The sequence below is a fragment of the Drosophila mauritiana genome, chromosome 2L (assembly GCF_004382145.1).
Source record: "Drosophila mauritiana strain mau12 chromosome 2L, ASM438214v1, whole genome shotgun sequence".
NCBI classification, from domain to species: Eukaryota; Metazoa; Arthropoda; class Insecta; order Diptera; family Drosophilidae; genus Drosophila; species Drosophila mauritiana.
In genome coordinates, this window is record NC_046667.1 from 648,756 (window position 1) to 662,944 (window position 14,189).

The 14,189-nt window shown below is 45.9% G+C and overlaps 1 protein-coding gene across 1 annotated transcript in view; it reads right to left on the reverse strand.

Annotated features, from left to right (window-relative positions):
• Positions 1-9,903: 9,903 nt before the first annotated feature.
• The window catches only part of LOC117150402 (protein dachsous), a 65,681-nt gene continuing 61,395 nt past the window's right edge, over positions 9,904-14,189 (reverse strand). The window contains exon 12 of the mRNA XM_033317266.1: positions 9,904-14,189. Coding sequence (XP_033173157.1) covers positions 10,834-14,189 — 3,356 coding nt within the window. The 3' untranslated portion in view covers positions 9,904-10,833.

The following is a 14,189-nucleotide window of genomic DNA, read 5'->3' on the forward strand; positions in this document are numbered from 1 at the left end:
ACTGGTCGCCAAAGCCGAGCGGCAATTTAGCAATTGAATTTAGCAAGTGAGCATGTTGCTGGCTCATTATAGCCAGTCAAATATCGCGGCTGCTGGCTTATGTTTTTGGCGTAGCCTAATCGCAAACGAAATCGAAAAGCCAACAACCAAAATGCACTCGCTTGCTAAGGGGATAGACCTAAGTACACGGAAAGAAACCAGTATATTGAATTAAGGTCTATAGATACAGCCCATTGATGATGTGAAGAAGTACTGCTTCAATGGCTCCCCGAAATGTACGAAATTGAAACAGGAATACGAACGTGCCTTTAAGAACGAAGCTGGATGCTCTATAAAAAGCTCAGCCCATATTTAGAGAACTTTTTTTTGTGTGTACCATGTAGTATGTGACTGGATGCTAGAGGTTCTCTCCGCGGTTTTTCTCTCGACTTTGCGGCGGCCTCACATCAAATCAAATTAAAACGGCTGCCTGTCTATTCGACTGACTTTGATTTTCATTTCGATTTGCTGACAATTTTCGGCCGTCGAGCTGGGTTTTTGTGTGTCTTAATTGGTTGGTCCGATAAGATGTGTGTTCATGTTGATGTGGCTGGCATCTGGTTGTGGTTTCACTTCTAGATGCAGATACTGGCAATTAGCTGCGAGGTGCGGGCGAAGTTTCAGCCTAATGAATAAGCGAGTCCGAGACACGCAAAAAATGTCCGAGTGTCCGATCGCAGTTCTCGATCCCGGTTTCTCCACCATCGCACCCGTTCTATCTCTTTGCATAATTCTCTCATTAGTCAGCCGTAGCCGGGCCGTTGTTTTCGAAAGTCGAAGTTCAAGTTTTTGGGTTGCAACCAGCAGCAGCAGCAGCAGCAGCCACATGCAACAGGAGGCAGCAACAGCAGCAGCACAGCTCCAACGCAACACCCTCGTCGTGAGTGGACCTCGGTCTGGCCAAATACGGGCGAAATAAATCAACGGGCCGAGCACTAAACGATTCTGCCCCAGGGCAAATATGAAACATAAGCCAAATTAGGCAGCCCGCTGCCGCTCACAAATCGATCAGAGCAAGCTTTTCATTTTGCCCCTTACAGCAGGATTTGCTTCTAGCTCAGATACCTATGCAGATTTTTCGCCAGCTATTAGAACAATCTGCCATGTGTGTGGGCATGTGGAAATGTGTCAACGCTCCAAATAAAAGACGAGGAAAAAAAAAGTAAAATTGAAACCAAAAGTGAGCCTGGAGCCAGATCTTTAACTGGAACTGGAACTGAAACTCGCCTGCAGGCGACAAAATATTCGCCTTTTGTTATGTAAATTGTTTGTTTCTGTTACACCCAGTAATCTGTAAGGTTTCAAAAATAATATTCTGCATTTGTGCCCGAGAGGGCTTAAGTTCAGCTATCTTCCAGTACTCAATATGTTTAGTTTTGAAGAAATTGAAATAATTTTGAAGAAAACTCCTATTTGCATACCCGACTTGTTATTCACTTTGGCCTGCAATATTTTCCATACCCCATGCGAATGCAAATTTTTGGTTGCCTCAAATATTTTGGCATTTGCGCATTAATGTGGCCTGCCCCCCGAGATTCTCCTCCCAATTTCAGTGGCCCAGTCTGAGGTTGGTCGTCCAACCGGTTGCCGATCGCCTCATAATTCTGAATGCAGTTTGTCGTGGGGCCTGAGAGTTGTAGGTTATTGGTTATGCGGTTACTCGGTTGCTGTTTTGCCTAATACGTGACTATCATGTCATAATAGCGAGTTATTAGAATTTAATGCGGTCACAAAGCGATGTGAACCTAGGCCGAGAGTTAAGGAGCTAAAGAGCTCCAGTCTGTTCCATTTTAAACTGGGTCGACGGCGTACCGATTTTCCAGACATTAATGCAATTCAGAGTTTGCCGGGATGATTGCGTAAAGGTGCGAAAACATCCATTTGCGCTTCGGGGTAATCGAGATTCCCTCTAATTTGAGCGATTGTCGCTTTTAAAGTCCCATTGGCTTAACCGTCCGTTGGCCAATGGGCGTTTTTGGCTTTCGCCAACTATCAGCCTCCAGCTGATTGGCAAAGACTTCAATGGCAGCCATGGATATTTCCTCTTTGATCTCCGTCTGCGATTAGCTCTAACCATGGCGATCATTCGCCAGGCGATTGAACCCACCAAGTTGAAAGATTAGCTGCAGGGGCAGATCGATTGGTTTAAAAGTATATCCAAGTCGGAATCTTGCAAAGGTTATTTAGGTCTTTCCAGGATTTTAATTACTGTTAATTTAATTAGAACTTATTCTTCTTTCAGATTATTTATGGAAAATAAAACAGAGCTAGTGTTATCTTAATTTTTTAATTTTGTAATTCATAAGAGCATTGAAGGTTCGGTTCGTCTTTTCTTGCTTATTTTCCAAACTTGGCTCCATTTTTCTCCAGGTTTTTGGATATTTTTTATGTCTTGATTAAGTATACGCCGCGTGCATATTGATTTAGTTTTACTAGGATCGAGGTTTTCACGCCTTTCGCAGAAATTGGGCGAACAGCAGCTAGTGGCGATGCCATTATAGCCACTACTTCGGGAACACCTGCACGATTTCCCATCTGTGATACGGCTGCATTCAGCTCGAATGACTCGAGCTGAGCCTCTGACACTTACATGTTCACACTTGCCGAATTGTTTGTTCTGTCCATGGGCAGACAACGAGACTGCTGTGTTTTTTGGGAGTTTCGCAATTCTTTATTTCGTGGCTTGGTATTTTTGACAACTCCGAAGAGTTGTCTGTCCTTATAAGGGAAGGGAGAGAGATCCAAGCGCGGCCAGCGATTGGGGGCGTCTCCCCGGGCTCATTTATTTAAAACGGGGTCGGCGCAGGATGAGAGGCGTTATGTTTCATGTAGGTATTGATTTCCATTTGATTTGTCGCTGCCTCCCCCTTTCCAATCGCCGCTCTCCAAGCCAAAGCCCTCCGACAATATTTCACAACATTTCACCTCATTAATCAAACAAACTGCAAGGGTCCGATTTTAACTGCAAGCTGAAACTCCGATTTCCAGACTCCAAGTCCGAGTTCGAGACTCTCGGCATATTTTCGGCAAGTGTCAGCGGTTTACAGTTAGCATCGAAATCGGCATCGGGATCGGTATCGCTGACTTTTTAATTGATTAAAATGAGAAATCGTTACGATTTGTGTGCGGCGATTGCGCGGCAAGGATCTGATTTCAAGGAGCAGTTGGAGCAGGAGGATGAGCTCGCCATTGTGTTCGGATTGGTAATGACAAGTGGATGATGATCGGCAGTGAAGCTGCACAGACGAAAATTTTCGATATTTGCAACCTGTAAATATCAAAACTATCTCATTAAATAAATATACACCTTTTTCAAGAGATTACGCATTTTCTTTGAGTGCTTTGGGCTTTCTTTGGGGACACAGGAAATGAAATTCGATACTTTTGTGCATTTGTGTTATTGTTGGTTCTGCGAACTTCAAGGCAAGAAAGACTCGCAATAATAAGCAATAAAAATTCTCTGGATTGGATGGATTTTGTTTATGTGTCGAAGATTTACGACCAGCGGCGGCTTATCCACTTTGATGGGCCTGTGCTCAGGCCCCCCTGCCCCCCAAATCAGTCGTCCTACATAGCCTAATTGTGCCTTTGATGCAACTGTTTCGCATATTTGCTTTCTATTGAAAGAGTAGAGTCCCCGTCTGTGGAGTCGACCTCTGGCCTCAAAATGCGAGCCGCCGATCGCTGACAATTTTCGTACATTTCTCGCTAAATTAACTGAATTTCTGACCCCGCAAGGGAGAGCTCCCAAAAAAAGATGCCCAGATATATGAGAGAAGTGCAGAGAGAGAGGCTCCAACGACAAAGGCGAATCGTTAAGAGTCCAAGGATCGCATAACTCGCGCCCCTCGCCTCCAAAAAGTTTCACAATCTCCCTGCGCTGCAGTTTCAACTGTGAATTTCGGAAAAAAGCCCAACCAGAATCCCCAATTCGAACCCGAGCCAAATGTTGCCCATTTCAACTGCTGCAGCTGCTCTTTGGTAGGGGAAGGAAAATATGCGCAAACTGCTTGATGTCCACTTAAAAGTGTCAACGTAAAATTCTTGCCTGCCCAGTCAAAAAAACAAGAGAGAACGCGATGGTAGAGTGCCTCGGCTATCAGATACCCCTTACGCTGTAAAATAAAATCAAAATAAATATTTAATGTTGGTTCTATAAAATTGGCAAGGAATTGAATAAAATTACAAAAATTAGTGATCCTGATCCAGAATATATATAGTTCTTAACGAATCTCATATACCCCTTTACTCTATCGGCTAACAGGTATAAATATAAAAAACACAGCCAACAAACTCAGTAAGTGTTGGCCGTACTTACGGATATGGAGGGCAAGGAGTGCTCTAAGGTACTTGTTTCTGATGCCGACTACTGTGGCTCTTTCTAAGGAGCATATTATTACGGAAGAAAGGAATTAACGCATTTAAATAAGCCCAGCCGGATTAAAATGAATATTCTTTTAATACTGATTTAATATAAGTTCGAGTATATGAATCATGTTCAGTTTCTTCCACATAAAGTGAGATTTGTACTGCTGCAGGGAATTTTTAGTTCGTTTGCACACAACACCATTCTTGGGGCTTTTGTTATTTGTGCTCCCGGTGGTGATTCCCCTTCTTTCTATATATATTTTTGTATATATGTATATATATATTGTTTTTTGGCAGTTGAATTGCGCCTTTCGCCAAACCAATTCTGCTCATTTATCTTGAACTCTTCCTCGTTCATTTGGAGCCTCTGTTTCTGTTTCTGTTTCGGTTGCCGATTCTCCACTGCATTTCTGTTTGTGGCTTCTCTCGGCCAAAAGTTGCAGCATTTGGGGAATTTGGGTTGCTCCTTCTTAAACAGATATATGTATGCCTGTGTCTGCCTGAATCCATGTGAGCTTGTGTTTTGGGGCATTTCTGTTGTGGATTCATTTTTTTCTTTTCGTTTGGGCTGCTTTTCGTTTTTGGTGGGCAACAAAAATATCACACGAGTATAATTGAGTTTGACACAATAAATTGCTCATCGCGGGACAAGAAGCTGCGGCCAATCCCCTCTACTGACTGGCTGTTGTTGTTATCGCTGACCTTTAAAGCCGCCAGCGCGCTGATTTATAAATTGATTCTGCTTAAGTTTGTGGCACAGCGGGTAGCGCTCCTTGGGCTACTTGTTCGCCTCCTCCTTCGTGCCCGCATGAGCCGCAAGCAGCGGCAACAGTTGCTGCAACACACCAGCAACACCAGGCGCATTCGCTGCAACAGTTGTCCAAACTGACCAATCTGCGCTGCCTCTTCTGAGTTTGGCACATTAACACATTTGATGGTGAGTCCGGCTCGATTGCAATGCCTAAGCGACTCTTTAATGAGTCCACTCCATGGAGATCATTCCCAAAAGTCCTGGAGATCAGCAGCTCCTGCACCAAGGGAGAAGTGCAAACAATGTGTATATTTTAAAATATAAATACTTTATAATTGTATTTTAGATTGAATTAGCCAAAAGGCCTAGCTTTTTATCTTATGGATTGGCCAAAATATCTTTCCTGTGTGATAATATCGCAAAATCCTTGGAATCGCGAATTACTACTGACACTGACGACTGCACGAATATTTCAATTAACTGACAATCGCTTGGCCGAAATTGAAGCCCACTGAGCACACCCCCTTCGTTGGACCCCCTGAGAAATCGGGAAATCGGTGGCAGCTTGAGGAACTGTCTTCGAATGTCAGCAATGCTTTAGGAGAGACAACGAACGAGGCAGACGACATCCGCTGGCGAGCGAAATGCGATAAAATGCAAATCTCTCTTGAAGCTAAAAGGACACCAGCCAGCAATTGAAATCTAAAAACAAAAAACAAAAACCGAGGATGCTTACCGAAATTCCAAGCCAAAAATCCAAAGGCAAGCGACAAAACAATGGCAGCAGAAATGGCTTCGCTTGTTGCAATGCTCCATCTGCTGCAGTTGCTGTTGGTGGCACATCAATGTCACGGCGTTCGACAGAGGTGCTGGGGGTGGCGGCGCGGTGGTTTTCCAGAGGCCGGCAGACAGGAGACGGGCTAATCTTCATCAGCCGCCGTTTGTAGTTGGCGCAAAGTGTAAGCTCACACAAATCTCCAGAGAAAGAGACACGCAGGAAAAGCGCAGCAGTCGCAAGGTTGGAGAAAGGGTGAGGAAAAGCAGGGAAGCCAGGGAACAATTCACGGACACAGACGCGGATGCGGATAAGATGGATGCAGCTTTATCTGCTCGATAGATGGACATTTGGATAGATTGTTCTTGTTTGGCTTTGACGTTCGCCAGCAGCCTGCCACCTCCCCATTCCAAAGGCCCTCGATTTCCCCGATCCGAGGTTGCATTATGAGATTCTATCATCGCTTCGTCGGTGTGTGTCCAAATTGCTTGGCCACAGTAGCAGATGCTGCTCCTTTTGTTCCCGCCAAAGACACAGAAAGAAACTTTGAAAGCCAAAATTCGGCCCAAAAAGTAAAAAATATTTAAAAGTATTGGGCATTGCTCATACCAACTGTAAACTTTTTTGCCATTCATAGCTTTCTAGGTTGTATTTTTCGCTGTGTAGCCGTCAAAAGCACCTGAAAAAGAACAACTATTATTATATTTTAATGGCTACCTTTGTTGCAGCATTGAGACTGGATTCGGTCTTCGAGTGGATGGATAGATGGATGGTCTTATAGTGGCTGGTGGTTGTTCGGTTTGGAGGATGATTCTATTGCCATTATGGCCGCGAATGCGCTTGTTCGATTATGCGGCGTTTGCTTGTCAGTCTCTAATGGATTCGGGATCCTGGATCGTGGATGAGCGAGGAAACACAATCTTTTTGACTGAGATTTGAACGGACAGTGGCCGCTCTTTGGTGGGTTCATGTATAGTTTTTTTTCGGGGTCTTATGTCGGCGCCAGTGCAGTCTCGAAACGTATCGAATTACATTTGGCGTCTGCTTTTTTTTTTTTTTTTGGAGCCGTCGGTGCTTCATTCTTTGATGCAGTTCATCTGTGATCTCTTATTCAGCAGGGCCTTTCAGTCTCCACCCACATCAAGCGGAAACGGAAATTGCCAGCTGAGAACCCGAGAGGCGAAAAGACCCAGGATGCTCCATTCGTTCGTAAAAGTCTGTTTATTGTGATTGTTCTCCTCGCCGGAGACCCTCCTCTTCTTGACCCTCGATCATATCCAATCAAGCCGGCAATTAGCGATGGGCCGCAATTGGCTTCCATTCCTCTCCGACCATTCTCGCATTTATTTCGTGGCAGCAATTATTTTCGCATTTGTTGGCCACTTGCGAATGCTAATGCCAATGATCCGCGACTGCAATCGGAATCCGAATGGCAATGGGATCGGAAATGGGACTGGGAATGGGGTATCGGAATGGGAAAGGAGAGGGAACATAGCTGGGAACGAGCTTATTAGTGCAGCCATTGCCGTTGCCATAACTTTGTACAATAAAACTCATTCGAGCAGGGACTTCAAAGGATTCAAAAGTGTTAAACTGACATGCGAGATGAGAGGCAAAAGAAGTTGGGCAAGATGCCGAGCATGGGGGTCGCGGTGGTGTTGCAAGACGAGGATGCGTTTGGGGCGGTTGAATGCTAAGGCCATAACTCTGCACTGGGAAAAATTAAAATTTGTAAACTTAAAAACATTCAAACAAGTAAAACAAGAGCTTCCACCATTAATTCTCTCAAGAAGATGCACTGATTGATGCACTTAATGAATTTTTAAAGCTCACCATACAGTTTTTTGAAGTGTTCCTTTGGCGAGCCGCTGAGTTGAGCACCGATGACGGACCTTAAGTCCAGCGGATTGGATTGGGGATGGCGGCTTGGGCAGTACCCGGCCAGTCAGTTTAGCGTCACCCCCTTGGCTCGACGCCCCTGCCCTGCCAAAACTGACACTTGCAATGAAGACATTAGCCGCTAATGGAATTGTTATTAAGCCGCAGAAGCGCGCCTCTGGAAGAGATCTGTAAATCTGCAAGCGGCATCAAGAGCCTCTGCGGATCCGAAGAAAGGCCCAAATTGATGCTCGGCGCGGATGCGATTCATACTTCGCTGCTGCAGCTTTAATTTGCTCATCAGTGCGGCCATTCGAGTTGAAATAAAATTATTATTTTATTTCATTTTGAATTTCGTATGAGGGATTAGATCTGCCTCTCCTCTTCCTCGACATACAGTAATCACTTTATTGTGAGCTTGATGTATTGACAAATTATAAAAACATAAGACCGGCAGGGAAGAGCAAGGACTGGGGAAATCTACAGCTGAATTGAGCCTTAACACGCATTCCGCAAATCACTTATTTCGCAATCAGAAGAGAATCCAGCAGTACTCGCACAGCTAGCACCACTTGCAGCACCACCCGGTGATGGTCTCTGAATTGGGCAGGGCCGGGGTCCTTGGTGGCGTAGCTGTCGAAGTTCCGATTTGACAGGCCAAGTGAAAAATGCCCAGCCCTAGAACAATGCCAAGGTACGATCTACGTGCACATACTTGGCGAGCCACTTAAAAGGCTTTAAAAATAAACCAAGGCAGAGCAGCGGCTCAAGTCAGTTCACACGGGAAAAAATAGTTCGACAAAATGTATAATATTGCATTAAAATAAGACATACATTCTGTGCTTATATGCAAGTGGGTATGGGGATTTTTCTATCACGATTAGTATATAATATATTGATATGCACATTTTTGTACAGTGCACTTAAGACATGGGCTAAGCCCGAGCTTTTTTTCCTTTTCCGGATAGAGCCCGTAACAAATTAAGGCTTTTCACTTTCCATCCTTGTTGTTGTTGTTGTCTGGTGTGTACACACCCCAAAAATGCGTAGCCTAAATGAATACCTAGGCAGCTTCAACAACCCATAATCATAATCATCATCATCATCGTTGCTGGTTGTTCCTTAGCCTCGATTCTTGGTATATCCATACCGATCCAGGTGGCTTCGTCGTTATTTGTATTCGCTGTACTGTGAATTGACTGTTACTAATAATAACCACGAGCATTTAAATGCCCTCCTTTCGACTGCGGATAGCACAGAACTTGTGCTCCTGCCAAATGAGTCCAAAAAAGGAGGGAAAGCTATTCGAGGATCGAACCTGTAAATACCCAATATATACCTAAGTTTATATGTTATCATTTTTTTTTTATATATTTATTTAAAAGACACAACAACTCATACCACCCGATGTCCAAGAAGGTATGAACAGAGCGGAAAACAAATTTCAGCAGTTCCAGCGCAGTATTGTTGATCTGCTGCAATTGATACGACCGCGAGTCGAAGTCTGGCAAATGGAAATAACTCAACTGGACCCCAGAATCAAGTCCCAAGCTGCATGCATCTTGGGCTGGCACTTGGGACTGGGGCAAATAATGATAATGACGACAGGACAGGCAAGGGCGATGGCACGGGTAGGTGGAGTGAAGGTCCAAGGTGGAGGTGTGGTGCTGGCCAGAAATCAGCCACAAATAAATGAGTTCATGCAGCGTCTTTGAAATGAAGACAAAGTGGATGTCGGTTCTCGGTTGTTGTGGCTTGAGGACGCAGATTTCTCAGACGAAGATGGGGGATGTCTGTGGGGTGTCTGGATGAACCGAGAGGCAGCATCCCATCGAAACCAGAAGTCCAGATCTCCACTTCGTGTGTGAGCGTACAGATCAATGGTTTTGCCAACTTTTACACAGAACTCCTAAGAATTGGCTAAAATATTAGTGGGTACTAAAAATACCACATTCATTTTGAAAAAGCAAATGCATATGCAGCTGGTATTGATAAACAATCCCCCTTTGATCCTCTCAAGAAACTCCCATACTAACCAAGTGAGGTCTTCCCTTCCCTTGCTAACAAAAGCAAATTATTCACAAATTCAATGTAAATTTGTATTATTTAAATATTTATTCTCTTGCTTTCGTTTAGCTAATACAAACTATTGGCTTAGCAGATAGTGGATCCTTAGACTGTTTAACATTTTTACAGTTTTTGCTAGAACGTAAAGAATTACACAAGTAGCATCACACACAAGTGAACATACACTATGATCCATAGCTATACATGTACATATATAATAACTAGTAACTAGGCTTTACTTAAAAAAATACTTAGATACATTTCGTTTTCATTCTTTGCTCCATTATTTCATTTCAGTTTTATACAAGGGTTTCTTTTCTTTTCCCCCATTGGTTACTAAAAACAACTTTTTACAATGTTTCCCATCTCACCGTCATATGGATTGGAATGGAAATGTGAGATGCAGCCGGATCTGATCCTCTTTAAACAGGGATGACCTGCTGCCTAAGTGCACTTGGTTTGCTCCGATACAACTAGCTTAGTCCTACGCTACAGCTACAGTTATAGATTCTTATGAGCTACGGATACAGATTCGAGTGTATTCGGTTCGAGTTCGGTTGTTATTCTAGGCTCTAAATGCTTACAACGTATGGCTGTTCCGGCTCCTGCTGCTCCTCGCTTTTCAGAGAGTCTTTGTTGGCTTTGTTGTCGTTACTGCGATTGCATTGCATCCTTGCCCACCAGGAACAGGGTTAGGTTGGTTAATTGGATTTTTAAGGCCGAATTAAAAGTGATTAGTTTTGTAATGTGCGCCCCGAAGGACGCAATACGATAATTGGCTTTCCGGTGGGGCACATAAGCTATGCAATCGTTACTTAGATGGTAATATATGTTATATATACAGCAATTTAAATAAGTGTGAGTGGTTCGATGTGTGCTTTTGTGTTTGTATGGGTGTATGGGAGAGTGGGGTGGCTCAATTAATACTATATGGATATACAGCTCCAGTGCTCGATTACATCCGTGTCCCCACATTTCCCCTCTGACTGGGCTGAGGGGCATGACCGTGGCGGGGCAACGAGACATGGGGCAGGTGCGTGGGTGGTCCCGCTCCCAGGGGCGAAATGGATGGCGACCTTGTTGCCAACGGCGATAGAGAGGGCGAGAACGAAGGTGACATTGCTGATGATGTGCTGAAACTGCCACTCGCCTCATGACCAATGGGCGATCTGGGCAAATGGGCGGGGGCCAGGCTCAAATGGGGTGGCAAGCGCATAGGCAGGTTGATGGCCCTTGGAGCCACATTTGTTAGCAGGGGGGGTGGTATGTGAGTGGGTGGTGCGGAGGGTGGTGGTTTGAGCACCACACTTCCTGTTCCTGCTGAGGAGTGTGAGGAAGAGTGCTTGCTCTTGGCGGACGAGGAAGCCCCACTCCCACTGTGCTCCGATAAGGTGTCATCTTTCAGTCTCGCTATTTCGGAAAACACATGCGCAAGTGGCTGATATTGTGGTCCCCAATCCAATAGGTAATCCCAGTTGTAGCTGCCAGTCAATTCCTCCTCACTGTGAACTATGGAGCTCAGGGAACCACCCACATTACTGCCGCCAACCACAACCGGAACTGGAACAGGAACTTCGCCATAACTGCTCATCACCCCATGGCCATGGGTGATAGCAGTTCCGATGGTTCCGATGGAGCCCGCAGTGGTTCCCGCGTCGTCTGCACTGCTTCCTATTTCTGAACCAGCTCCTGTCACGTCATTAAGCTTGGCATAGATGAGGTTCGTAATATCCGACCGTGCTGTGGCATCATCATCGTGATACAAGTGCATTGGGTGACTTGAACCAGCCATACTGGAAGCTCCTCCTCCTGCGCCACTAGGATCGTGATCTACTATGCCCAGACGAGCCAAGTATTCCTGGGTGTTTTGCACAGATATATCCGAAATTCGGCCGTCATCGCTGCCTGCCCCAGCTCCACCATTGCGGTGATGCAGTGGTCCCTCGTTGATCATACGAATCTCCTCATCCTCCCCATCGTCCTCAGCAGAGCCGCGGCCACTGGATCCGGACTGTTCGGAGCCCGACAACTCGGAAGTTGTAGCTGCTCCGGAGCTGCCAGCATGAGCTCCAAACGGAGGAATCTCGTCGTACTTCGGGGGAGCGAATTGACCAGATGCCGCTCCTGCAGCACCGCCCGATATGCTTCCTCTTATAGGGATCGTGTCGAAAGCACTGGGGTCCACATAGCTGTTGGTATTGCCCACACCAGCATTGTCCGTGGCAAGATGAGGCTTGACCGCAATCCGCGGTTTCCGGCTTCTCATATGGATGAACAGAAAGATTCCGGCGGCAGCGCAGAGGACTAGAAGAAAAGCTACCAGGAGACCAATTGCCCAATCGCCAATGGAACCACCTGACGAGCCACCTGCACTGGCCAGGTTTGTGCCTGGATGTGCCAAAGGATCCAAGGCAATCTCGACAACAGCCATACTGGATAAGGAGTTATGACGCCCCGAGGAAGCTGAGATAACTAGACTGATATCTCGACCATCCATGTACAGATTTCCGTCTCCGTCGCCATCGAGTTTGAGTTTCCTCTTGATTAGGACAGCCCCGCTGCTGCGGTTTACCTTAAAATGCGAGTGTGGGGCACTTAGTTGATAAACCACTCGTCCGTCCGGGCCACTGTCACTATCAGTGGCAGTCACTTGACCCACTACGTATCCTTGGGGCAGGGCCACGGCGGCTGGCAGCACAAACCTATAGGTGCGCTCTGTGAACTGCGGGGTGAACTCATCCCTCGACTCAATCTCCACGCGCACAGCCACACTGGCCTTCTTACCGCCCATATCGGAGGCGAGCAGCTCCATGTCATAGCGCTGTCTTTGCTCATAGTCGAATACGAAGGCGGATGTAACCAGACCACTTTCTGAATCCACTCGGAACATTTTCCAAGAGCTCTCGTCGCTGGGAACAGGACCTATGCTGTAGTTTAATTGCCCGAAGGGTCCCTTATCCAAATCACTGGCATGAGCACGGAATACGGAGCTGCCAACCGGCTCGTTTTCAGCCAGGAAGTGAACATATTCAGATAGCGGGAACTTGGGTTCGTTGTCGTTCTCGTCGTGGAGTTCCAATCGAAAGGGTTGCAAGCTGCAAAGTGGTCTTTGATGATGACTATCGCAGGCTCGGATTATAAGCTCGTAACTCTTGGCCCCCGAATCGTAGTCCAAGCGATTGTTCACAAAGAGAACGCCGGTGACCAGATCTATCGTAAACATGTGCTCATCATTGCCAGAGGTTATGTCGTATACCACTTCTGAGCTTGGGGTGTTCTCCTGATCGGCATCAATGGCCTGCAACTGCGCTATGGAATACCTCAGAGGAGCAAGTTCGCTGATCTCAGCCTCATACTTAGCGCTTCGATCGAAAATTGGGAAGTTATCGTTGGCATCCAGGATTGTTATGATTACTGAGATTCCAGACGAGGAATTTAAGCTTGAAATAAGTGGAGGTCCATGTGGTTGGCTTAAAACCAATCGCAGTTTGTAGAGATCATTGCGTTCTCTATCCAAGGGCTTGACCAAAACAATTGCTTTGGATTGGAGCAACTCAAAAGCGGATTCTTCATTTCCAGCAACGATAGCTAAGGACTGATCCAAAACATCCTGTCCCAGCTGGAGAACAACCGATCCCAAAGGAGCTGACTCGCTTATCTGAGCCCTATATTGGTTCTGTAGGAATTGCGAACGTCCGGAACCGTTGTCACTTGCCTGTACTCTCAAAAGTGTTGAGCTTTTCAAAACTGGTTTTCCTGCGTCCTTGGCTATAATTCTTACAAAATAATCTCCGCTAGGTGATACGGCCGGCTGTAATCTGGACATATTAACAGACACAACACCATTTGATGGGTGCACAGTGAAACCCTCTTGGGCCGGTTCAATGATATAAATAACCTTTGAGTTATTGCCCTCCGAATCTGCGTCAGTGGCGTTGACAGTTAGGAGATCGAAGTCCACGGAAAGACTCTCGCTGATCTCGGATATAGCTGGCAAAATGGCAAAGTAAGCCGGAGGCTGTTGGGCCAGGAATACTGGTGCATTGTCGTTTTCATCGTTCACTCGCACAGTGAGAACAGTGCGAGCTTCATGGACTGCATCCGAAGCAATCACGTCGAGTTCATACTCCTGCTGGAGCTCATAGTCCAGGCGATGTTTTAGAACCAGCTTTCCGCTATATCGATCCAAGGCAAAGATGGACATGTTTTCTATATCCACGGTGGACTCTGCGCCAAGGCGGTAGGTCAGGGCGGGGTAAGTGTCCACATCGTTGGCTGAAATAGAGGTTATCACGGCTCCAAGTTCAGTAG